The sequence below is a fragment of the Ptychodera flava genome, chromosome 21 (assembly GCF_041260155.1).
Source record: "Ptychodera flava strain L36383 chromosome 21, AS_Pfla_20210202, whole genome shotgun sequence".
NCBI classification, from domain to species: domain Eukaryota; kingdom Metazoa; phylum Hemichordata; class Enteropneusta; family Ptychoderidae; genus Ptychodera; species Ptychodera flava.
The window spans coordinates 491,518-516,235 of NC_091948.1; the positions used below are offsets into that span (position 1 = coordinate 491,518).

General features: G+C 38.8%; 1 protein-coding gene across 2 annotated transcripts; it reads left to right on the forward strand.

Moving 5' to 3' along the window:
• Positions 1 to 9,518: 9,518 nt before the first annotated feature.
• LOC139121023 (cell cycle checkpoint protein RAD1-like) lies at positions 9,519 to 23,216 on the forward strand. 2 transcript variants are annotated; one of them, XR_011549206.1, is made up of 9 exons: positions 9,519 to 9,741; positions 17,288 to 17,443; positions 17,871 to 17,965; positions 18,794 to 18,905; positions 19,966 to 20,088; positions 20,694 to 20,758; positions 21,666 to 21,810; positions 22,174 to 22,329; positions 23,101 to 23,216. XR_011549206.1 is itself a non-coding variant. In XM_070685607.1 (8 exons), the coding sequence occupies exons 1-8, from the start codon at positions 9,631 to 9,633 to the stop codon at positions 22,216 to 22,218; spliced, it is 852 nt and encodes a 283-aa protein (XP_070541708.1). In that variant the 5' UTR covers positions 9,519 to 9,630; the 3' UTR covers positions 22,219 to 22,339. The 2 variants fall into 2 exon arrangements, 1 of the variants encoding a protein (XP_070541708.1); XM_070685607.1 differs by lacking the exon at positions 23,101 to 23,216 and having other exon boundaries at positions 22,174 to 22,339.
• The last annotated feature ends 1,502 nt before the right edge of the window (positions 23,217 to 24,718 follow it).

The window sequence follows — 24,718 nt, forward strand, 5'->3', positions numbered from 1 at the left end:
AAACTGGTCAAAGGTGAACTGTAGTCAATGTGGTCCATTCAACAAGAGAAAAATCATCTGTTACTGATAGTATTGATGGTTGCAAAACGGATGATACTATTTTTATATCTCCCATTGATGTTAAAAATGCTATTAGTAAATTACAATTGGGGAAATCGGCAGGGCCTGATTTCCTCTCGCCTGAGCATTTTGTTTTTGCCAGCAAAAAGGTGTATATACATTTGAGTATGTGTTTTACTGCCATGCTTTTGCATGGTTTGTGTCCTCTTAGATTTTCTGCTACTATTTTAGTCCCAATTATTAAAGACTGAAATAGTAACATTACTGACAAAAACAATTATCGGCCAATTGCATTGTCAACAATTGCTTCGAAAGTCATGGAATTTGTTAATTTGGGCAAGATTGATTGCTATCTTGATTCATCACACTACCAATTTGGTTTAAAGCCCTCTCATTCTACTGAAATGTGTGTATTTGTTTTGAAAGAAATCATTAGTTATTATAGGAAACGAGGTAGCAATATTATTATTACGTTTATGGATGCTTCTAAAGCATTCAATCGAGTTAATCACTGGACACTGTTTAAAAAGCTGATCTCTAGAAATGTACCTATTCTTTTCGTAAGGTTTCTCCTTATCTGGTACAGAACTCAGAATATTTTTATTCGTTGGGCAAATTGTCTATCTGGCAGTTTTACAGAAGTCAATGGTGTTAAGCAGGGCGGAGTTTTATCTCCGAAGCTTTTCAATGTCTATGTTGATCATCTGAGTACAAGACTAGTTAATTCAAAAGTGGGATGTAACATAGGTGGTGTTTTCATAAATCACTTAATGTACGCTGATGATATCTGTTTGATCAGCCCTTCTGTCAAGGGAACTCAAAAACTGGTTGACATATGTAGCCACTATGGCGACCTGCATGACATTACTTTTAATACGAAGAAAACACAATGCATGTGTGTCATTTCAAAACACACTTAGATTGTATACACTCCATCTGTTTATCTATCTTCATGGTATGAAAATTACATTTGTAGCAAAGAAAAAGCATCTTGGGTATTTGTTGACGGATCAGTTTAGTGATAATGAAGACATTGAGCGTCAAAAGAGAGCATTATATGTATCTGCAAATATGCTCTTGAGGAAATTTTCTTTATGTTCTGTGAATGTAAAGTGTAATCTTTTCAAAGCATATTATTATCAATTATATGGTGGTAATCTATTGGTTAATTATACTGCTGGTGTCTTGAAAAAAGTGAAAGTTGGCTGCAATAATGCAGCTCGCATTTTTCTGGGCTATGAGAGACGCAGTAGTGCAAGCTCTAAGCTTATGTTTGTTTCTAATGGGATTGATAGTTTTGATGCTCTTTTACGAAAGCAAATGTATAGTCTGATGGAAAGAATATCTTAAAGTGAAAATACAATTGTAAGAATGGTTAATGATGTACTGTTTTACAGTTCTGACTTGCGTAACCTGTGGAGAAAGTCGATCTTTCATGGTTAGTGAATGTATTTATATATGGATAGTATACCCAACACCAGTTGTATTTTTGTATCACAGTATCTGTATTTCCCTTGTACAATTTGTATTGACGAATGTAGTCCGAAATAAACAAATACAATACAATACAATTAGGCCTACTACTACATAATAAAAAGTTCGCGGGTTGCACACTGTCGCCCCAGATTTTTCGGCCCGCCGTTCTCGAATAGGCCTACCATATCGCAGAAGGATGTGGTTTTTGCCCCCGCGTTCTTTGAATGGTCAACTTCGCAAACAAAAAGGAAAAAGTACGTCCTGCAGTGCCCTCGCAGAAGACGGCACTTACGCGTTACACTGCACTGCCGATAACATTCAGTCTGGACTGAAATTAACATTGTCATTTGTTTTACCTCCGTGGCTTTGCACGGTTTTTCTAACACAAAGTAAAATTTCAGTATTTTCAAGTTTTTATCTCTGTGTTCTATTAACCTGATATCAGAGCAAAATCCTTTAGACAATGCGACTGTGTGAGTCGGGTGTGTGAGTCGGCACGAACACGTCTTAATCTAGACTTGCTTCAAGTCTATGGGCATATAAAAATCAAAACAGAGCGAATTGAATGTATAAACTTCAGTAGACTGTCGCATTAGTGATAGGCTGTTACGTAGATCGTTAGGTGAACACAGACATGTGAACCTTGCTCGGCTACCCAGTTACTGCTGCCGTGGAAAGCAAAGCGACGGGGCCGGTCAAGTCTGTGCATAACGCTACGCGTACGGAACGCGTAGCCACTCCACGTTACATGTACGTGTCCCCCGGCACTCATCCCTATTTTGCAGTCGAAGGAATTCGGAGAGATGAAAAGTAGAAATGGTCATCAGTTTCGCGTGTCCAGTGCACCTAGCCATTTTCATTTACCAAAAACACTAATTAGTGTTCTAAATATGACGTGAAAAATCCGAAATACACATGAATCAGTGTAAAATCACAGGCGTGATGTTTTCTGGGTAGTTTCTATAAGTGTAGTTTATTCTACGTTTCGACGTTCTCTTCCGTAGCCTACGGAAGAGAACGTCGAAACGTAAAATAAACTACACTTATAGAAACCACAGGGAACTTAGTAATCTTGTTGTTGTTGTTGTTGTTGTTGTTGTTGTTGTTGATGGTGGTGATGATGATGTTGACGATAATAAAAAATATTAAAAAACAATGTCTCATTCCTTGCTGTTGTTTGTCGATGTTGTAGATAATTGTAAAAGAAAACTGTAATCGTGATCAAAAGACGACGTAGGTCGCCCAACGTCACTCCCGTCCTATTATACAACCAAGGGTGGAATCGAGATGCCCCTGATCAAGGCTCATCAGCCACCTTCAAGGCCCAGAAAAAACACCCCATTCACGAGCGATCGATTGAAATGTGCTATCATAGGCACTGAAATTTATCTCACTGACCTAATTTGGGCTTCACTTGAACTACCGACCTGCAAACGAGTGGAAAAACGGCGATTTCCAAGTCGTACCCGGTCAAAATCGATCACATTTGAACTTCCCGGTCGATGGTGACGGCGCTTTCGTCACTGGGCATTTAAATTGACCAATTGGGGGCCCTGTAAAGGCTGCTTCGGCCAGCTCTCATTACCAATACATGAGGAGGCTTGTCCCAACGCAAAATTTCACTACAGTTTAAACTTCGCGGTCTCAACTTCATCCAATTTCCATTCTTGTAGAATAATACTTATATATGAATACCAATGACAAATCAACCCGTCATTTACTGTAAACTATCACCTGGAATACTCATTCACAACGACAATGTACACTCGCTCAAGTACGAGCCCGGATGTTGATTACGCTTGTATCCTTGTAACGGGGAAAGTCAAATACACGGAAGTGTACGCTCTAGCTATCGACAGTATATCCTGACGTAAAATGGCAGATTTCCTGACAAAGAGTTGAAAGTCTCCGTTTATCTGCATGACTATGAAGGTTTTTCTACGTTTTTTCGCGTACTTTTGAACGTTACACGTACGCGTACGAGCAGGGAGCATTGAAACATAAACAATCGGCTGGCCGAAGCAGCCTTTACAGGGCCCCCAATTGGTCAATTTAAATGCCCAGTGACGAAAAGCGCCGTCACCATCGACCGGGAAGTTCAAATGTGATCGATTTTGACCGGGTACGACTTGGAAATCGCCGTTTTTCCACTCGTTTGCAGGTCGGTAGTTCAAGTGAAGCCCAAATTAGGTCAGTGAGATAAATTTCAGTGCCTATGATAGCACATTTCAATCGATCGCTCGTGAATGGGGTGTTTTTTCTGGGCCTTGAAGGTGGCTGATGAGCCTTGATCAGGGCATCTCGATTCCACCCTTGGTTGTATAATAGGACGGGAGTGACGTTGGGCGACCTACGTCGTCTTTTGATCACGATTACAGTTTCTTTTACAATTATCTACAACATCGACAAACAACAGCAAGGAATGAGACATTGTTTTTTAATATTTTTTATTATCGTCAACATCATCATCACCACCATCAACAACAACAACAACAACAACAACAACAACAACAAGATTACTAAGTTCCCTGTGATAGAAACTACCCAGAAAACATCACGCCTGTGTGTAAAATGCAGTCAACAGTGACCACGCTATGTCAGTGGGGTGAGTCCATCCCTGATGTCGTTCAATCCTTGCCAAAATTTTGGGTTCGTTTAATAAAAGAATACCTTTCGGTGAAAATCGAGCGAAAATTTATTTAAAAACTATTGAATCTACGATCCTTCGGGTTCCTATACTGAAAAGCTCGCTTACACTGGTCCAAAATTATTGTACGCATGTGACGCGAACTTGAGGTATAGAACTTGAATTATAACCTCTAAATACCCACGAAGCGGCTTGCGTGGGTAATTTTCACTCAGGTTTAGGGAGTCTTCAGTAATTACAGGAGGAGGTGGCCGGGGGAATGGGGGGGGGTGGTCACTTTTTAGTAGACTGTTCGAGGAGAGGGTCATTTTTTATAAACCTATCTTGGGGGAGGGTCACTTTTAATAGAAGATAATTTTACAGCTGAACCTTTGAATGTCCATTTGATATTTCCTGAGGAGGAAATTGCCGACGAAATACTACGGTGGCCCAAAACTACGTTAAACTACGTGTTCTTCGTATGTAGTAATTTCTCCCAAATTAGAATTTCTCTCCGACTTATGTGTCAGCATTCAATGTTAGCGTCGCATTCAATTTTTTCTCTCCGACATATGTGTTCGCATTTAATTGTTTCTCTCCGAAATATGTGTGTCAGCATTCAATGTTAGCGTCGCATTCAATTGTTTCTCTCTGACATATGTGTCCGCATTCAAAGTCTGCGTCGCAGTCAATTGCTTCTCTCTGACATATGTGTCCGCATTCAAAGTCTGCGTCGCATTCAATTGTTTCTCTCTGACATATGTGTCCGCATTCAAAGTCTGCGTCGCATTCAATTGTTTCTCTCCGAGATATGTGTCCGCATTCAAAGTCTGCGTTGTGTAAGTTACAACTCACAAAAAAAAACCCCAACATGATGATGAAGCAAAGATTGATGAAGGAAAGTTCTGACACATATCCACGAAATCCAGGATAGATCTTTGCACTGTCGTTTGTTGATAGTTATAATTTTCAGCACGTTGTTAACATTTCAGGTCGTAAATTCAACACTTGACTCTTTCCTCGTACTAACACTTAGGCCAAAGTAATTAATTCTTTGTTTTGCGTCCACTCAAAATGGGAAAAGGTACGCGCCTAAGCGGCTGAAAAACACACACAAGAAAATTAACACAATGTAATTTGATTGCAGCAAATAAAAAATTGTAACAAAATTTTTAGTTCAGAAAAGCTAAGCGGGTATGTCCTAAAATTTCCTATTCAAATACACTGTGTGTGTTTTTCATGAAAACCTTAAAAACCTAAGCGGGCGGGGACGCAAAACAAAGAATTTCATTACTTGGCCTTACACGGTCGGACTGTGGGCCTTATCATCCTTTGCATAATCATTCTTCAACACTACATAAGTCATTTTCTCTAGCTATGGTATCTCCACTCTCTCGAAACAAATTGTGACACCTTCAATATCCAGAAGACAGTGTAGCATTACAAAAAGTGTTGTTTATTTCAAATACTACGTTCTTGAATATGCAGGCAAAATTCAGTAGATGAAATTTTGTTCGATGCAATACATGTATATATTGATACTAGAAATATACCAGTGTATCCAGAAATACCAAGTTTACAATTTTATAGTGAGAAATGAGTTTGGCATTTACTTGAATTTTTAAGGGTGCCCAGAAATAAACATTGAATAAACATTATTTATTGTTTTGTATGTTTTTCACAAAACTGCTACAGAATGAATGAATGAATGAATGAAAGTCAAGGTGGCACTTTGGTATGATGCAGTGTAGCTGTGAATACCACGTTGCGGTTACGGGTTACGGTTTGAAATAAGATAACCTAGGTGAAAATCAGCACGCCGTGGATCTGTAAATGACCCTATTTCAAACTTTGTCCCTCAGCTACAACATCATATTCACCTGGAGATTCAAGAATCTCACCCACCTAAATCTAACCATTAGGGACAGTTTTTCAGTTTTTACGGCCGGGGGGGGGGCGGCAAAATCAAGGGGGGCCATCGTAATTTTGGAATCCGCGAAGGGGGGGGGGGTCATCGCTTTTTCACTGGTAGGAAAGGGGGTTACCACATTTTCAAAAACATAATACCTACAATAAAGTTCAATTTATGCCATGGCCATGATCGACCCTCTTTACCGGCCGGCCGCCTTCGGCGGCCCACTACATTAAATTGACTTTATGTAATAGCCCATGACCCTCTTAACGGGCTGACGCCTTTGGTGGCCCACTCCAATTAGGTTTACTTCATGCAATGGCCATGATCGACCCTCTTTACTGGCGAGCCGCCTGCGGCGGCCCACTACAATAAATAGACTATATATATTGACCCATGACCCTATTAACAGGCGCCCGCCTTTGGCGGCCCGCTCCATAAAGTTTACTTTATGTCATGGCCCATGACACTCTTTACAAGCAAGAATAAAGTTGACTTTATACGTAATGGCCCATGACATTCTTAACCGTAGGGCTGCCTTTGGCGAACCACTCCAATAAAGTTCACTTTATACAATGTCCATGGACATAAGTTGTCTATGGAAATGAAGTTAAAAATTGCCTTACAGTTGTCCAAATTAACAGACGTTTCAATGGATGTGGCTGGGAAGCTTGTGCACTGGCATCTCTGCTACACGAATAAAGTGCGCCGCGTACCGGAGTTCAAATCCAAACCGTGCGGGTAAATTTGACATATGGGTTTGGTTATTGTTCAGCCGGGGGGGGGGGGGGGGGGTCATCATTTTTTTCGTTTTACAAAGGGGGGGGTCATCTTTTTTTTCACGAAAAATGTAGGGGGTCTATATTTTTTTGAACACCGGCGACAAGATTTTGCCGGCCCTCCCCCAGGCCGTAAAAACTGAACGGTCCCTAGCTTCTAGCCACGAGTTTACTATATAGTAGGCGGCAGAATGCGAAGTTGCTTCTGAAAAATGACCTGAGGGCAGCGCTGAGTTAACTGAGCTCTACCAATGACCGAAGAGACATATTAGACACAAGATACTGGGGAATCAGAATATTATTTATTTGATCATTTAGTCCCGACCTTCCTTAATTTTTAATTTCGGACAAATAATTGAGAAATAATTCTAAAATCCCAACTCTTTCTGTACATTAAAAACAAAATAACTGTAACAACCATTGATTGGCATGGTCTCCAAACCAATTCTGTAAAAACAATTTACCCTATTGCTTTTTTGAGAATGTGCAACTTTGTAGTCAACTTGCTGTATATTTCATGCGAGACATAATCACTTGCGAGCGTAAAATTGACGTCATCCTCATTCTCTTCAGCTTCACAGGACTGGTATATGGATTTTGAGTGTATGACACCTGGGTGTCATAGCTTGAATGACGGCTAGACCTAGCCTAGATCGTAAAATGTTATTCGGGAAGATCTTTCATGTTCGTGCAAGATCGGTCCAAACTTTTTTACTACTAGTACGAATCTTTCTAAGTACAGCCACACGGAAATCATTGATAGAATGTCCGGCCAGGTTAAAGTGTTTGGCAACAGGTTTATATGTTTTGTTGCTCTGTATATCGAACTTGTGATTGTTGATGCGTTTCCGCAGTGGCTGTCCCGTTGATAGAGGGAGTACGCGCGTTAGGGAGTCCTGTCATCTGGTTGCAAAATATGTCATGTGGTTGCTGGCTATGACACACCCATATTTGGATATATTTCGATATCAAAGGTCCGGGAAGACTTCTCGGAGTAGTGTGTCCTCTCGTATGATTGGGTGGAGTTCATTGACTATTTTGTTCAGTTTCTTCAGTTGTGTACTGTAAGTTGCAACCCAGTGGGATTCTGTTTAGGCCTAAGTCTTTCTTCTGCCCGTATTACAGGAGATCATTGCGATCGATATTACTGGCCTGGTTGATTTGTTCATCAACTGTAGTAAGATAGTAGTTTAGTGCGACAAATGTTTGGCGTAGGTAAACAAGTTGTTAGTCTCTGTCCTAGTTGTCAGAGCAGATTCTGCAGTAACGTATTGCCTGGCTATATATATTTGAACGGAAGACATGTCTAGGATGGGAGCTTGATGGTCGAAGATAGCTGTGGGTGTCTGTGGTTTTGCCGTAAACACTTGTTATTAAGCGGCCATCACGAACTGTTATAGTAGTGTCAAGAAAGTTAACCTGAATTTCGGAGTAAAACATGGTTAAGTTGATGGAATGGTGGAACGAATTGAAATCACTGTAAAATTCTTCAACGAATCCAGGCCATGGGTCCAATCAAGAACACGTCATCAATGAAACGGACGTACAGACGTGGTTTGAGGGGATAGGTGCTGAGGAATTTTTCTTCTAAGTTTGCCATGAATATATTCGCGTATTGTGGCGCCATCCGTGTGCCCATCGCTGTACCGTTTGTCTGCAAATAAAAGGAACCATTGAATCAAAGTAGTTGTCATGGTCTCCAAGCTAATTCTCTAAAACGGTTTACCCTTAAATTGCTGTTTTGAGAATGTGCAAATTTGTCGTCAACTTGCTGTACATTTCAGGAGGGATAATCATTTTGTGAGATATCTTTCTAATAAAATGACTCATGAATCATCTTTACAATCCACAAAGAAAACTGTAAAAGTATATGCATTTTCTCGTAGGATATGCATTTTAACGACGAATTTCACCTTCTAATAACCCATCATGTCAAGGCACTTCAGATCTGACGCTTCCAATCATTTTGGTGGTGCACAAAGGTCTTACACAACATAATGGGGAATTATCATTCAGCAAAGGTTCTGCGAAGCATCTTGTATCTATTTATGAAATAAAGTCAAGGTGTGTTTCAGTGAAATCGTCAATAGTACGTATATTTTGTTTTCATTTCTGCCAGTGACCATAGGAGCAGTTCACATTTCCGTCACCAGGGGTGGGGCGGGGGAAGGAATGTCTTGGTCTCAGCACCGGTTTCTTGTTGCTATTGTTTATTTTATTTTACAAATACTTTGGAGCACCTTTGCTGGTGTGTTCGTTTTTGACTCTGTCAAAGTTAATCCGCTGAAAATCTTTCTTGCTTTGGCACATTAGGCAATCAAACGCATCGGTAGTAGAAGCAACACAGTGATAAAGACTTCGCATAAGATTGTCAAAGGACATGAAGTGACACGGTGGAAGGAAAAAAATATTTGCAAAACCTGTGATACCAATACACCACGCCAAATTTGCAAAATATTAGTATTATAAATCTTTATTGACAATACATATCACAGTCAAACGTATTTAAATAAAGTAATTGCAACAAAAAACCTGTGCTGAGACCAAGACACCCCTACCTCGCCCCACCCCTGGGGCCGGACATGTGAACTTCATTTTGTCCCTACGCAGTGACCAAGATTTGGCGAGGCGAAGGAGAAGAGGTCATTAGAGGTCATCACTGTTCCCAAGATGCCCTGTGGCTTTCACAATATGGCGGGTATTTCAATGTGTGTGACGCTTCGTAAAAACACAGTCCCTCTACTGTGGTAAAAACATAGCAGCAGTCGCCTAACACCATGTCGCTGTCAACACAACAAGGGGACGAAGACGACCAGTACATTCTGGTTGCAAAAATGGACAATGCCAAAAATATGTCAAACATTTTAAAGGCCATCCATTTCAAAGAGGTAGAGTACCATCCTAGCTGCAAAATGTAGCTCTACGGTGAGGCGATCGGTGAGTTTTGGTTTTTGCGACCTCGCTCACCAGTAGAGCTACAATGCGAAGGCCCTGAAGCATACAAAATAAGCCAGCTGCACATGGCATGGCATTTTGATGTAAAATCCCATATATTTACTGCATTTGGTCGTACTGATTTATCACTACTGAAGATTAAACACTATACTACACTAACCTTGTCGTGTATGGAGTTTGGTATTTGTTCAAATACGTCGATCGCGTTCCAAAAACATTTCTGGAGCCGCCATTACCAACTTCCGGTAATGGCGGCTCCCAGAAACACGCTCAATGTTTATGGAACGCGATCGACGTGTCTGTGCTAATACCAAACCCCATAAACGACAAGGTTAGTGTAGTATAGTGTTTAGTCTTCAGTAGTGATAAATCGGTTCGACCAAATGCTGTAAATATGTTGCATTCCACATCAACACGCCTGGTCGAGTGGGGTGCGCTTATATGATACTCCCCAGGGCCATCGGCCTTGTAGCGCTACTGGTGAGCGAAGTTGTAAAAACCAAAAATCACCGACCGCCTCACCGTAGCGCTACAATTTTGCAGCTAAGTACATCCATGCTAGCACTGCACTTTGCTGCGGACCCACTCCCTTTGCTGGTTGAGGTTGGTTGTGTTTGCTCCCCCAACACAACCAGCAAAGGGAGTGGTAGGGCTACGGATCCGCAGCAACACTGCACTAAACCGTGTAGCTGCAGTACAGTAGCTCGAGGTTTTGCCTGGGTATTTGGGTCGCTATTAGCCCTGCGTACCGTGCTGTGTGTTTCGGGCGTTACACGGCCCCCCACCGTGCTGTGTGTTTCGGGCGTGTAAGTAACGCCCGAAACACACAGCACGGTGCGCAGGGCTAATTTGCCGTCCGACCCAAATACCCAGGCAAAACCTCGAGCCTAGTACTGTACTGCAGCTATAAACTGTGGTGAGTGTGGGTCCATTGCTGTGGTGTTTTCGGACGGGATTCTGCCTGTTACGGGCTGGTTTTGACTGTTTTGGCTGGGTTAAAAACGGTCAAGTCAAAATCAGCCTGTAAAAGGCAGAAATCCCGTCAGAAAACACCACAGCTATGGGCCAATGGCTACACTGCATTTATCCTGTCGGTAGTACTAGTACTGCCCGTCCACTTCCCGTCGGGAAATTAGCCTTCCATTCAGCTGAATTACTCGACATTCCAATACTAAAGACTACTCCTATTTTTAAAAACCTACCAAATAAGAGTCCAATACCCTAAAACGTTGATTTTCAAACTAATAGCAACGCTGATCATGATCGTATTACAATACAAGTCACTGCCCGTCGAAGTCCGAACACTTCCCGTCCACTGCCATCGAGGAATTAGCCTTCCAATGCAATACCTTAACACCAAAGACTACTTCTATTTATAAAAGCCTACAAAATGATAATCGAAGGCCCTGAAACTTTGATTTTCGAACCAAAATGCTGATGACTCGAATGTTTTCCCAGCCACATGTCAGCACTGCAGGCCGTGTGCCACTACGTTAGGCTGGTTTCTTTAAGACGATGCGAGTAACACATTCATCGGCGTGATTTTCGAAAAGATGGTTAAATTTTTGATCCAGCGAGGTATATACGAGTGTAGTTCTGAATGTTTTGTGTGAGGGCATGGCCAGTTGAAAACCTGGGTTGTGTGTAGATTGAGTTATTGAGTTTCACACCTTGGAGGTATAGTATTGAGGGTTAAAGTGGCAGGCAGATCAAGGGTTTCTAGACGTTTAGGTACCAAGTCGTTTTGGCCCAAGACGTTTCGGCTTCCAATTTCCGGCCCCAAGTCCTTTCAGCACTGTGACCCAACACGTCTCAGCACCACTCTATTTACCACAGGCTACCTCAGGGAACTAGTGCTAGAACGTAATGTTACACGTTATGAATCAAAGCACTAAAAAAGTATAGTGTCCACATTCACGTACATACTTTTATCTTTGTGAGAACATGGTAAAACTCCATAAGAAAAAATCATCATATCATTTTCTAATCGGTGACACATGTTTATCGATAGTAATAGCCGCCGATACAGCAAAAGTGTGAAATCAATGCCGAAACGGCACGGCAAAAGTCACACAAAATGCACATAAAAGTACTGGTCAGAATGCAAAGGTCATGCTTATGAATATGTCGGTTCAGTTGATTACTAATTAGTTTGAAAAAAAATCGAAATAGGGACACCGAGACCTTTTGGGTTGACATGCCGAGACGACTCGGGGCCGCAAATTGAGAGGCTCGAACGACTTGGTGTCGAAACGACCAGTTACCAGATCAAATACAGGTTTTGATAGATCAAGCACAAAATCGATTGGTCTAGCAGACTACCCAGCCCACGGGCGCCTGTGCTTATTTTGCCATTTTGTCAATATGATCATTCTTGCTGCTTGTTCAAAAATCTTTGTTTTTGTGGTCTAGAACTATTAAATACATCATTATTAGTTGATTTTTACAAAGAGTAGTGGTGTTTGGTATTGAAATATTGACTGATAAAAGTAATTGGAAGGCTAATTTCCTGTGGGCAGTGGACTAGAGGGGACAGGCTATGATGAGCATTTATTAGTAGGACCCTTGACTAGTGTGGGTCAGGGTAGCTGCAGTACTGTAGCTGGAGGTTTTGTCTGGGTATTTGGGTCAGACTGCAAACCAGAGCTACAAAGTGCGAAAGTGTACTAGTGGGCAAACGGATACCCTTTGGGCAGCTCTTGGAGCCAGAGAACAGTTATTCTGTGAAGATTGCCATCCTTTCCTCGTCAGTTTGCCTTAAGACTACTTCCTATCTAGCTGTGGAAACGCAGCTATCTGTTGGCGGGGTAGCGTGTGTCACCATGCGGGTGATCAAAATGTCAACTCCGCCACGGATAGCTGCTGGCCAACTGGCAGCGAAAATGGGTCTATTACGACGACCCAACTTATGTCTGGAGTTTGAATGGCAAAACAAACCAAAGTGAGTGTAATTCAATAAAATGACCTAAACCTGCCTTTTACGTAATTCGGCTGATTTTCCAAGGAGTGCTCAAGATTTTCACTCTGACAGCCGTCACCCTATTTACGTTTGAACGCGCGACTTCCTTATTAGCATTATCAATAGAAGTCAAAGTACGCTGCTGGAGTGAAAATCTTGAGTAAAAAAGTAAAAACTATCATGAACAACATACAAAACATCTTGATTTGTAAAATTAGGAACTCCTGATTGCCGAGAAAGCTGTTGCCATACTTGAGATCATAAACTGGCTAAAAGTTGCTCAAAGTGGCTACAAGATTTTTGACTTGGCTAATGAGTTGGCTAATCGTTTTGGTTACTTAGGGGAGCCCTGCTGTTAGTGCACATACAACATGGTAGCAGTAAACTAAATGATACTAAAAGTTTCACATGGGCACAATTTGGCACAACAACAGTGGCCTTACTTTCCTATTGAACACCAAATATAGTACCAGGTCATGATGACACACAATGACACTGTATTGTGTTAGTTTATTTAAATACATTACATGTCCCTCAAAAATGTTATTTCACCCTCATTGAAAAATCTGTGATTTCGTATTTACTAAAAATGTGACATCGTCGAGCTCGCAAAGATATCCGGCAAGGATAAGACACATCGACACATATGTTCCCGTGAACGTTCATATGAGACACGCGAGACATTTCATTACAAATACATCTTTTGGATAAAGTTTAGTTTTTGTTGTTCTGTATTCACTCATTATTTTTTTATTTGTTCAATAAATACACAAGAGGTCCCATGATTTTATTGTGAGTTACTTTATTCAGTATGTAAAATGTTGTTGAATAAGAAAGGTCAGAGTGTGGGAAACTTGGGAACACGAAAATACAGAGATGCAATATACGCATTCGACAAACAATGACAGTTTCCAAAGCGACAGGAAGCGCGTGTCCGGTGGAACAATTCAAAGGTTTTCAGTCGGGTCCTTGATTTCAGACATAGCCACAATCCTCCGCGAAAACACGGCATGCTCCAGGTCTTATTTTAGCGATAGCCTCAGCTATAGCAAGTTCAGTAAACATATAGGAAAACTCATCGTGTTGCCTAAGAAAGGCCTTGATCGAACGAAAGCAGAGTTCACAAACATTGAACTGCGGGTTGTAAGGTGGCTGGAATATCAACTCAACGCCACGGCAACGTAACAAGTCTCGGAGTACCGGTTCAACATGGCGTGCATGGTGAAAGCCACAGTTGTCCATAATGACACAATCCCCTTCAGCTAGGAACAGGTTTCAAGGAAACTAAGGGAATAAGTGTGAAAAATGGGCGACTTTTTCCCTTTAACCATTTCACCCTAAGTCTTTTTGGCCCCGTATTTACCAACATGTGAGAGTCGATAGCAAGAGAATACCACGTACGCGTAAGTAGACGTCGCCGTACTCTACATCTGATTTTAATCAGACGGCGTATTTCCTAGCCCCGAGTCATTTCGGCCTTGGGACCTAAGATATTTCAGCACCACTGTACTTTCCAGGGGCTTTTTTATAATGAATGTGGATAACCAACAATATCAATAATCATACCGATGAATTAGGCTACCATGTTACTATAAGAGTTTGGAAAAAAAATTATATAAGTTTTACACATGTAATTTAAATTTCATTAATATTTTCTAACTGCAATACCTCTGATGAGTGCACAAATTAAACCACTTTATGCTTGTCTGGAGACAGTGTGCTTGGGACAGTCAGTGGGGACAACATAGAAGGTCTGACAAGAATATTAAGCATGTTATAAGGAATGCAAATCACATCGAAATATCAAACACACATGTGAAATATCTTGGATCCTGGGGCTAGAAAGGTTTGGATTGTAAAATGTGGGGTGAAAATGAAGAGCACCAAAGCCATACTGAATTCCTTGTTAGACATTTTTCTGAATGTAAATATACTGGCAGTCATCCAGGGCAAATGTAAGCACAGAACACAATACTGATTACAAAAGGCACATAATAGGCTTGTACACTTCCTAAGTGAGCCGAGTGCCCATGTTGCACCCATAACAGCTGTGTGTGTGTGTGTGTGTGTGTGTGTGTGGCAACACAGAGAATACAGTATTGGAGCACAGCTCAAGGGCAAGTCTTGCCATATTTTGAGGCTTTTTTGTTTGACTTCTGGTTGTCACTGAAATTGAACGTTGATAAAACAAACATTTACACACAAACTGAAGCTTATTTGAGCAGTTTTTAGACTTATATTTGATGAAACCACTGAAAAAGTTTTATGTTTTCAGTTCGATCATGGCCACATTTTCTGGAAATTGCCAAGCTTACCCTGTTTTGGCACGAGTAGCTGTGCTGTCACTCGCAGAACACGCTATGGCAACTTGCAAGAGCCATTTGGCTATGACAATAGTGATAATTGCATCATGAGCAAGTCAGAGCAACTGAAAATGTCATCGTCCCCGAAGAAGACAACGGCAACTGGCATTACATAGATGCTCTTCAGAATTTGTAGGCCTATAGATTTAAACGATCAACACCTCAACAGAAATGAGAATGGGAGCGGAACTCTAGTCGACCGTCAATGACGAGCATGCATGTTGTTGACCAAGAAATCTAAACCAGTTCTACATACATGTATACACTACAGTCCAACACCCTACCGTACACACAACGCAAATTACCAAAATATGAACGAAGTGTGAAGTTGCCACCCCAGCCCTTTATTACTTCTCAATATGAACTGCATCATTTAAAATTTGTATGAAAATATTAAGCAGACTGTCATGCTAGGTGGAAGGCTGGTGTTTAGATCTTGGGGTGAATGCCTTGAATAGCCCACAGCAAGTGAGGCTACCCACAATTCCCCTTGAATTGTTCACTCAGACATTTTTTGCCAAAGGCTTTTTCAATTTTATCAGTTTCTTAACAACTTTTAACTTACAATTTAAGTTCAGGATTATTTGTTAAAACTATGTTCCAAAATTATTGATTATGTTTAAAATTCAAGAGTAAATTGAACGAAAAGTCAATGTTTGGAGGTGCTAAAAATTGCACTTTTCAAGATAAAGTTATCAGCAACTAAGATGGTCTCATCATACCACCTGTCAGACATGCAAATTTCCTTTTTTCGAACATTTAAAAAAATCAATACCCTTTCTTTTGCCAACACAGATGGGTGAGTGAATGGGTGATCATGCATATATTCTATACCGGTTTTAGACACGAGACATGAAACCAACGCGAGAATGAATAAATGGTCATGACCACTAATTCATTTTCGTGATGGTTTCATTTAATTTGTCTAAAACTAGGGTCAAATTATATGCATGGTCACTATATTTCAACCTGTCAAACAATATAAATAGTATCTTGTATCAAGCAAATTCATGAAAAATGGGCGACTTTGTCCCTTTAAGTGCCCAAATGTCTAGAAACCTTAAAGGCACTGTTCGCGATCCCAGGGATCGCCTTTGTTCTAGTCTGTAAGAGGATTATGGAGGTGTGATAACCCTTTGTTTTCCATTGAAATTGTAATCTGGTGAGTAAATTTTCTGACGAGACAATCTGGTGCCAACACAGGCCTTAAACTATTTACCTTCCCAAACTGTGCAGTTACTTTAGGGATTGTTGATAATTAAAGCTTACCCAAGACAAACGTAATTTGTTCATTTAGAGATGAGGGGTAAGAGCTCATTTTTTTGCATGCATCAGAATCACATTAGGACTTTTGTATTGTTTCCTAAGCGTGTCCTTGTCCAAGTGTTGAACAACAAAGAATTGGCAGAGACAAAATTGTATACAGCGATGGATGTAAATACGTGTTCAACTCAAAGTCTAATCAGGAGAGGCATGATCGTCATGATCGGAAAGCAGAACAAAAGAGAGAATCAAGGAAAAAAGGAAAGGCTACTGACTTAGATGCCACACAAATATTTGTGTGTGGCTTTCAGCTGTCTGATGGTATCAAGTGCAACTTTACTGCATGCACGCAATACTATCTTCTCGTTCAAAAAGACCACAAAATACAGAGATGGAAAAGACAAAGAGCTGCTGGAAAGATGTTAAGTTAAAGTGAGAACTAACAAGCTGACGCTTTTTACCATTGGAAACTTTAAATGTGTCAAACATTTTTCTTTGTAAGAAAGATATTAAAATGTTCTATCCCCTTGAAAGATAATCAATTGTGAAATGAAGTTCAGTAATATGTAGTTTTAGTATTTTCCTATGTGGACTTATTCAGTATACTTGATCTGCCTGCAGGAGTGTGTGTGAATGAAAGTAAAGGCATCAAGCATTGCTGACGTAGTCGATTTTTTTCCATTTCATATAATAATTTCTGTTTTCAGGGGTGAGGGAAGGGGTCTAAACTGAAATAAAAGGAATTACGTTTGTTTTGCGTATGTTTTAATTGTCGAATGCCACGTGGTCAATCTACTGAGTCAGAGCTTCAACCATGATCATGTGATAAAAGTCTGACCATACTCATAATGTTCTTCTCCACTTTAATCTTCAATCATTACATTGTATCACCAGATGGCCACTGTCTTTGCATCCAGTAATGGTTTTAAAGTGACTGTGGAAGACGCCAAATGTGTCCAAGCCAATGCCTTCCTTCAGGCTGGTATATTTCAAGAGTTCATTCTGCGAGAGGAGTCTGCAACTTTTAAAATTGACTTAACAGTCCTGCTAGTAAGTACTTCATGATCCAAAATCACTTTTTTCTGAATGGAGAAAGTGTACTTATATGAAAGATCTTTCATTGGATTTCGATAAAAAGTTGTAGGACGATTGTTATTTATTTAGATTACATTGATTCAGCAGGCGGCCACTGTGTCAGCTTCCAGTAAGATATTACCATTTGAAAGGATTTCAGGTTATTCATTTAGTTTTATATTCTGTTTTCTCTATATCTTACTAGTGTACATATATCCTAAACATATAATGATATTGTGAATAAAATGTTTTCAATATTTACAACATCATAACCAATTTGCTAATTTCGACAAGTGATTCCAACACCAGACTTTTGGAGTTCACGGAATTCAGGTAGTGCACTGTGAAGTTTTGCCCTCATCATGGCGTTTCACATTCTTTAAATTGTTTCCTTAACTTTCAGGAATGCTTGAATATATTTGGTACGAGTAATATCCCAGGGGTAACTACAGCATTGAAGATGTGCTATGCAGGCTACGGATGTCCACTCATACTCTGGTAATTTCAAAATTACACAAAAAGAATTGTTTTAGCTGGGGTGAACACATCTCTTACATGTTAAGTGCTCAATACTGTATCATTTTAGAACAGGAAAAAAAGACCACAAATAGAGTGAAACCAAATAATTAAATTCCAAGTAATGCAAAATTTCTTGGCATTTTGATTCAGTTGAAGTGCACTGATTGAAAGAATTTCTGTAAGTCAACCCAAGACCAATGACATGTACAAGTGGAAATGTTTTTTCAGTATTGAAGAAAAGACTGATGTATCAGTGGCACATCATAATATCTGAGAGGAAATTTTGCTTCAAAGAACTTTGTTGTTGATCACTCATCAGGAAAGAATACTAAAACTAAAACTTTATAAATGTAGACTCATATCTGTTTAGGGTAGTATGCGCCTCAAAAGTGAAAGATTAAAACTTTTATCCAAACTTTTGTCCTGAAGGCAACTTTCAACCATTCTCTCACCAAATCAAAACTTAAAAACTAGGTCACCAAGCAAATTGTGGTACTACAGGAACAAATTACCTCATATTTGAAATTCAAAATGGCCGCCCTCTCTGTGTTAACTCTATGGGGAAAAATAAAATTTTCAATTTTCGAAAAACTAAGACCGTGAAAGTTTTTCTTACTTCAAGAGCTTTGAAATGAGTCCCCATAAGTGGTAGATCAGAAAAGTTTTGTAAAACTTTGAAAGTCTAAATATCTGTCCCGGATGTGTTTTCTACCTTAATGTAAATGATAAATTATAGCAGTTTAGGTCTTAGTCCTGCTGATTACAAGTACACAAGATCACAAAGGCTTGTTTCATTTTACTCACTAGGTTGGAGGAAGGTGGTGTCTTAACAGACTGTACCATCAAGACTCTGGAGCCTGATGAAGTTTTAGACTTCAATTTTTCAAGTGCTAATGTCATCAACAAAATTATCATGAAGGTACAGTACTTCCTTCAATAAGAGTACCGTTTATAGTTCCACAGGAATCAAGAATTAGAAAAGCTACGTTAAAAGTGTTACAAATGCAGGACATACTAGTTAGTCAAAAATGATAATGCTGCCATCTTTGAGTAGGTATAATGGCCAATGGAAGCGTGCCAGCTTGCTACCTGTTCAGCCCCAGTTCCCTTGTGAGTGGGACACTGATAACAATATGTGTGGACCAAACCATGATGGTGTAAGGGTTAAAGGTTCAGAATTGGTTTGCTCTCAAATAAACCCTATTGTAGATTCCCATGTACATGTACTGCTCTATAAAGTATTGACAGGTCTACATGGATCACCACATCACTTTAAAATTTCTCAAATGTTTTAGCATTTTGGTAGGTTTACGAATCATTGATGTTTAAAATGTTTTATACCTTGCCTCATTTGGCAGTTTTTGTGTGCATTAGGAAATATAGCTAATATTATATAGGGCTCAGCCCTTGGTGTCGCGCCAGGGGTTATTAGATTAGAAATGTTATTTGTATTGATTCATAATTAGTAATTATAGTAAAGGATAAAATAGAATTAATTGTTACTTACTATATACGTTTGTACGACAACTATGCCCGGTTTACCCTCTGATGAAAACAGTTCATGTAAGCTTACATGATACCCTATATAAAAGAGATATATTTTATTAATGGCATGTTATAAAATAACACGTTGCACGTTTCGTACTTGTTTATTTACGAGCACTCAAAAAAACATGGCGGCGCCCAAGAAAGTCGGGTACACTTCCAGTTACTCGCATAGTATATTATGAATCTGCGCATGCGTAGTCAGTAAGCCACTGGCGCGACTATTAACAATAATACAAAGTAACCTTTGTGTACGACTTGTTTCTGATATTTATGTCCATTTCATGGGAAAGTCGGTGATGCTTGACTTTTCTATCATATTTATCCAAATGTAAATGATCAGGAAATTAGATAACCAAGAACTTTTCTCCTGTCAATATGCAAAAAAATTATATCATAATAGCAGACAAATTATTATTCATTCATTCATTTAGTCTGAGTGTTTGAAAGAAGCATTTGCTGAATTGGACATGACCAGTGAAGTGCTACAGATATTGATGTCCCCTGACAAACCACATCTGAGACTTTCAACATTTGGAAATGCTGGCAGTACACATGTAAGTCACAGTATAGATGGCTGTTTCTTTCAACTGTCTGTCACTACTAGGTTGCTCAAAAGATATTTTGAATAAATGGCATATTGTCATCGATAGATACCTTTGGAAGGAGTTTCCAATTCATGGATAGGAAAATTTATTATGGGGAAAGTAACCGCCAAAAGTTTTGAAAAGTCTGTCACTTTATGAAGTGTCTTGCTGGAGAATGTATCACTGACTTGAGAAAGCTGTCTTTTACACAAGAAAATTTTACATGTTACATGTAATGATGTGGAGCTTAAACAAAGAAATTTCCAGTAATTCCGGAATTGATTCAAAGAGCTTGAAATGTATGAACTTAGAGGGCACACTTTAATGAATACACCGTCACTGACTACATTGAACTGAAGATGCTGCAGCAGTTTGTCATAGAGGTCATACTGTGACTTCTTTTTCAAATCTTTTTTTTGCATAGCTTACATGTTCCACAAAACAAAGTAGACAATTATTTTTCAGGCTGCAATAATATTTTTATTTCTCAAGGTTTTGACAACAAAGTCTCATCTTTCATTGAAAATCACTGACACATGTACTGAATAATGATTGTATGAATTTATATCATACAGGCTGACTATCCAAAGGACTCTGATATGGTAGAGTCATTTCAATGCACACAGACACAGAGTAACAGGTATGTGTTATGTACAATGATATCACTCTAATAAAGCTATTTTGTTGACTGCTGTAATGAGATTGTACACATGTCAAAGTGAAAGACTTAAACTTTTGCTCAAACTTTCCTCAATGAAACTTTTAGCCTTACTCTTACCAAATCAAGAATAAAAATCAGGAAGCATCATGCAAACTTTGGTACTAGAGAAACTAATAACCTAACATTTACCAATATTTTAAATTCAAAATGGCCACTCTCCTTTTGATATCTCTATCGGAAAAACAGTATTTTGATTTTTGAAAAACTAAGATGGTAGAAATTGTTCTTACTCAATAAGCTTTAAAGTAAGTCCCCAAAACTGGTAGATCTGAATTCTAAAACTTTAAGAGTCAGAATATCTGTCCCTTTCTACCATAAAGGTGTTTTATAATACTGAGTTACCCAATTCATGGTTAGGAATATTTAGAGCAGAAAATTAGGTTACATTATACTGAAAACGACGCAGATGATACCTGTGTTCCCTTGCCATACGATGAAATGCAATTCTGGTTTTTGTTGAGGTGTGTCATGATTGAATTTTACAGGAATGAACTTCTCAAAGATGTTTTTGTGGACAACAACAACAGAAGTTACAAAACAATCCTCTCCTAGTGAAGTTATTTTAGATATACTCAAATGAAACAACTTTGCATATATTATATTTTCTCTTACAAGATAAGATTTGGAATTTTGTTCAGAAGAAAACATCCACAAAGGCATTTTACACAAAGTTATTTACTTTTATACGTCTTTAATATCAGTCTAATATTTTCTATAAATACAAAAAGTTTTTGATGACAAATCATTTTTTCTTTACTTATGCATATTTGCCACAAGATTGCATTCGCTATTACATTGTGTGACATTCTGTGTACCATCATTACAGATACAAACTGACTTTGTTAAAACCGTCACAGAAGGCACTAGCGCTGTCCAATAAGATATCAATACGCACAGATTTCAGAGGCTTCCTATCATTACAGTACATGATACGCACTGATGATGGACAAGTGTGCTTTGTGGAATATTATGTAAGTGCCAGGGGAGTCAGAGCCCCTTATCTTTACAATAATTTGCAAGTTCTTGCTATCAGCAACTGGATGAGTTGCAGAATGTTCACGGGTAAAGGCATTGTAGATTTCTGTGTTACCAAAATAGAGTAGATTGTCATTGTAGCTTTGCTAATATCTAGAATATCACAAGGCCTTTGGTGTATTGGACATATATTTTGTGTGTCTACATACATAGTGTACAACTTGTGGACAGGTCTCAACGTAATCTTTTAATGATCGACTATTTTCGTAAAAATTGTGGAAATATATGCAGTAGAAGTTATAAGTATGATCTTGCATTTCTGTTACATTTCATTACATTTCTTTACATTTCTGTTTCAGTGTTCACCAGATGAAGAACTAGATGATGATGATGAAGATCGATAATAGTTTTAACAACCCTATATGGAATCGATTTGTAAATATGTGATAATTCACAAAACAAAATGGAAAGGTTCCCACTGTTTTCACCACCTTGAGAACTGTGTTATGTAGAGGTTAAGGTGAAGTACTACGAATTACGTCAAAATTAAGTTGTGGTGTCATTTTCTTGAAACTTTGCACAAATATTCTTGGAAGTTGTGCAAGTGCAAAAATGAAATAAAAAATGGGGGTCACCACGCTTGTATCCATGGAAACGGACGTTAAAATGGCGTTGTTAGAAATGAATAAAAATGATATAATTCACTTAAACTAAATAAAGCAATCATAAACGCTTAGCAAATGAGTTAATTTAATAAATACCAAGACTTAAGATATATCTATCGAATGTATAGTTTTCATGATGTTTGTGAAGAAATTTTAACATAAATATCGATTACAAAATGAAGATATCGAAATCATATCACTACATAATTTCGAACTTTCTTCCTGTCGCTTTGAATGGTGTCATTTTGACCAAACTTTGCGAATAAACTCCTGACATAATACCATTTAGTTTACACTTTTAATAAAAGGTGTCACCACGCTACTTTTTACAATATATCCAGGTGAATGGGTAATTTGCGCCATATAAATGGGAGAGAAATGTTAATTTTTCGCTCATATTGAATAAAAACCAGCTTCCTAGGGGGTCAAAATATGGCAAGGTTATAGGTCACATGTATTTCTAAGACACTGGGTCAAAAAATTAAGTAAAAGCGCAATTTCAACAATGACAGGTGATGTTAAATACATGTGCTACGAAATAACCCATTTGCGGCAGGCTGGAGTTAATCTGCGCAGAAACGTTCTAAAGCGTGTGCGCGTCCGAATTCGTCGCCCTTTACCTTAAAATGTATATGTTGTCATGTTTCAATGGTTTACGTCACTGGAAATTCCTACTGACTGTAAAGTCAAGTTTCAATGGTTTACGTCACTGGAAATTCCTACTGACTGTAAAGTCAAGTTTCAATGGTTTACATCACTGGAAATTCCTACTGACTGTTAAGTCAAGTTTCAATGGTTTACGTCACTGGAAATTCCTACTGACTGTAAAGTAAAGTTTCAATGGTTTACGTCACTGGAAATTCCTACTGACTGTAAAGTCAAGTTTCAATGGTTTACGTCACTTTAAATTCCTACTGACTGTAAAGTCAAGTTTCAATGGTTTACGTCACTGGAAATTCCTACTGACTGTAAAGTCAAGTTTTAATGGTTTACGTCACTGGAAATTCCTACTGACTGTAAAGTCAAGTTTCAATGGTTTACGTCACTGGAAATTCCTTTTGACTGTAAAGTCAAGTTTCAATGGTTTACGTCACTGGAAATTCCTACTGACTGTAAAGTCAAGTTTCAATGGTTTACGTCACTGGAAATTCCTACTGACTGTAAAGTCAAGTTTTAATGGTTTACATCACTGGAAATTCCTACTGACTGTAAAGTCAAGTTTTAATGGTTTACATCACTGGAAATTCCTACTGACATATTGTTTTATGCCACAGCCAACTTCTTCAGGACAGGACAAGACTGCATTTGGGCATTTACAGATTTCTTTGGAAGTTGTTTTTGTTAGTTTATTGGATGTTTTCATTCAGATTTATTTGAATTGTGATGAAATTACAGCATTGCATCCTGAGGAACATTTTCATCACAAGTGTAGAGTTGTAAGAAAGTGGACAGTAATTATATTTATGCATTATCGAAAAACTATGATGTGAGAAGATATTGCAGTAAGATTGTCAAATCCAAATTGCTTTTGATGTTGTATGCAAAGCAGAGTAGATTTACAAGCTAATTATCCCACATAGGTAACTCATAGGACAGTGCCTTGTCTTCAATCTACCAAAGCCCATGGCTATATATGGTAAAAACACAGTGCACTTTGTTTTTAGAAACAGACAGAAAGTGCCTTTCTGAATTTATATTGTCTTAGGACACTAGCAGCATGATTCAGTGTCATTTTTCACATGAGCAAAGCCTGCTTGTTGAATGAACAACACTGACTCATAGTTCAGCAATGATGTTCATTTCCAAGGAGATTAACTGTTTCAGTTTATATTTTTAACTCACTTTTCAGTGCATATAGGTGATCTACCATTCCCGTGTTCACATGTACACAGACTGTTTTTACTGTATTTGGAAACTTTTCATGCCATCGTCCACTCCTGCAGCAAATTTTACCACCTGGAGTATGTAAATGATTTTGCATCATTTGAATTTTTCAGCTTTACAAATAAGCAGATGTTATGCTCTGATATGTTGCTGTGCTGTGTATTCATTGATTGCCAATCAAAGTTACATGGATGCAAGATGCCTTTCCATCTTCAGAGATTCATCAAAGTTGTGACAAAAATCATCTTTTAATTGGAAAATTAATCAAATGTACATATGAGTGTTACAAATAAATACTAGTATGTTTTGTACTACAGTATTACTGTTTCTTTGACCTTTATTGTATAGAAAAATA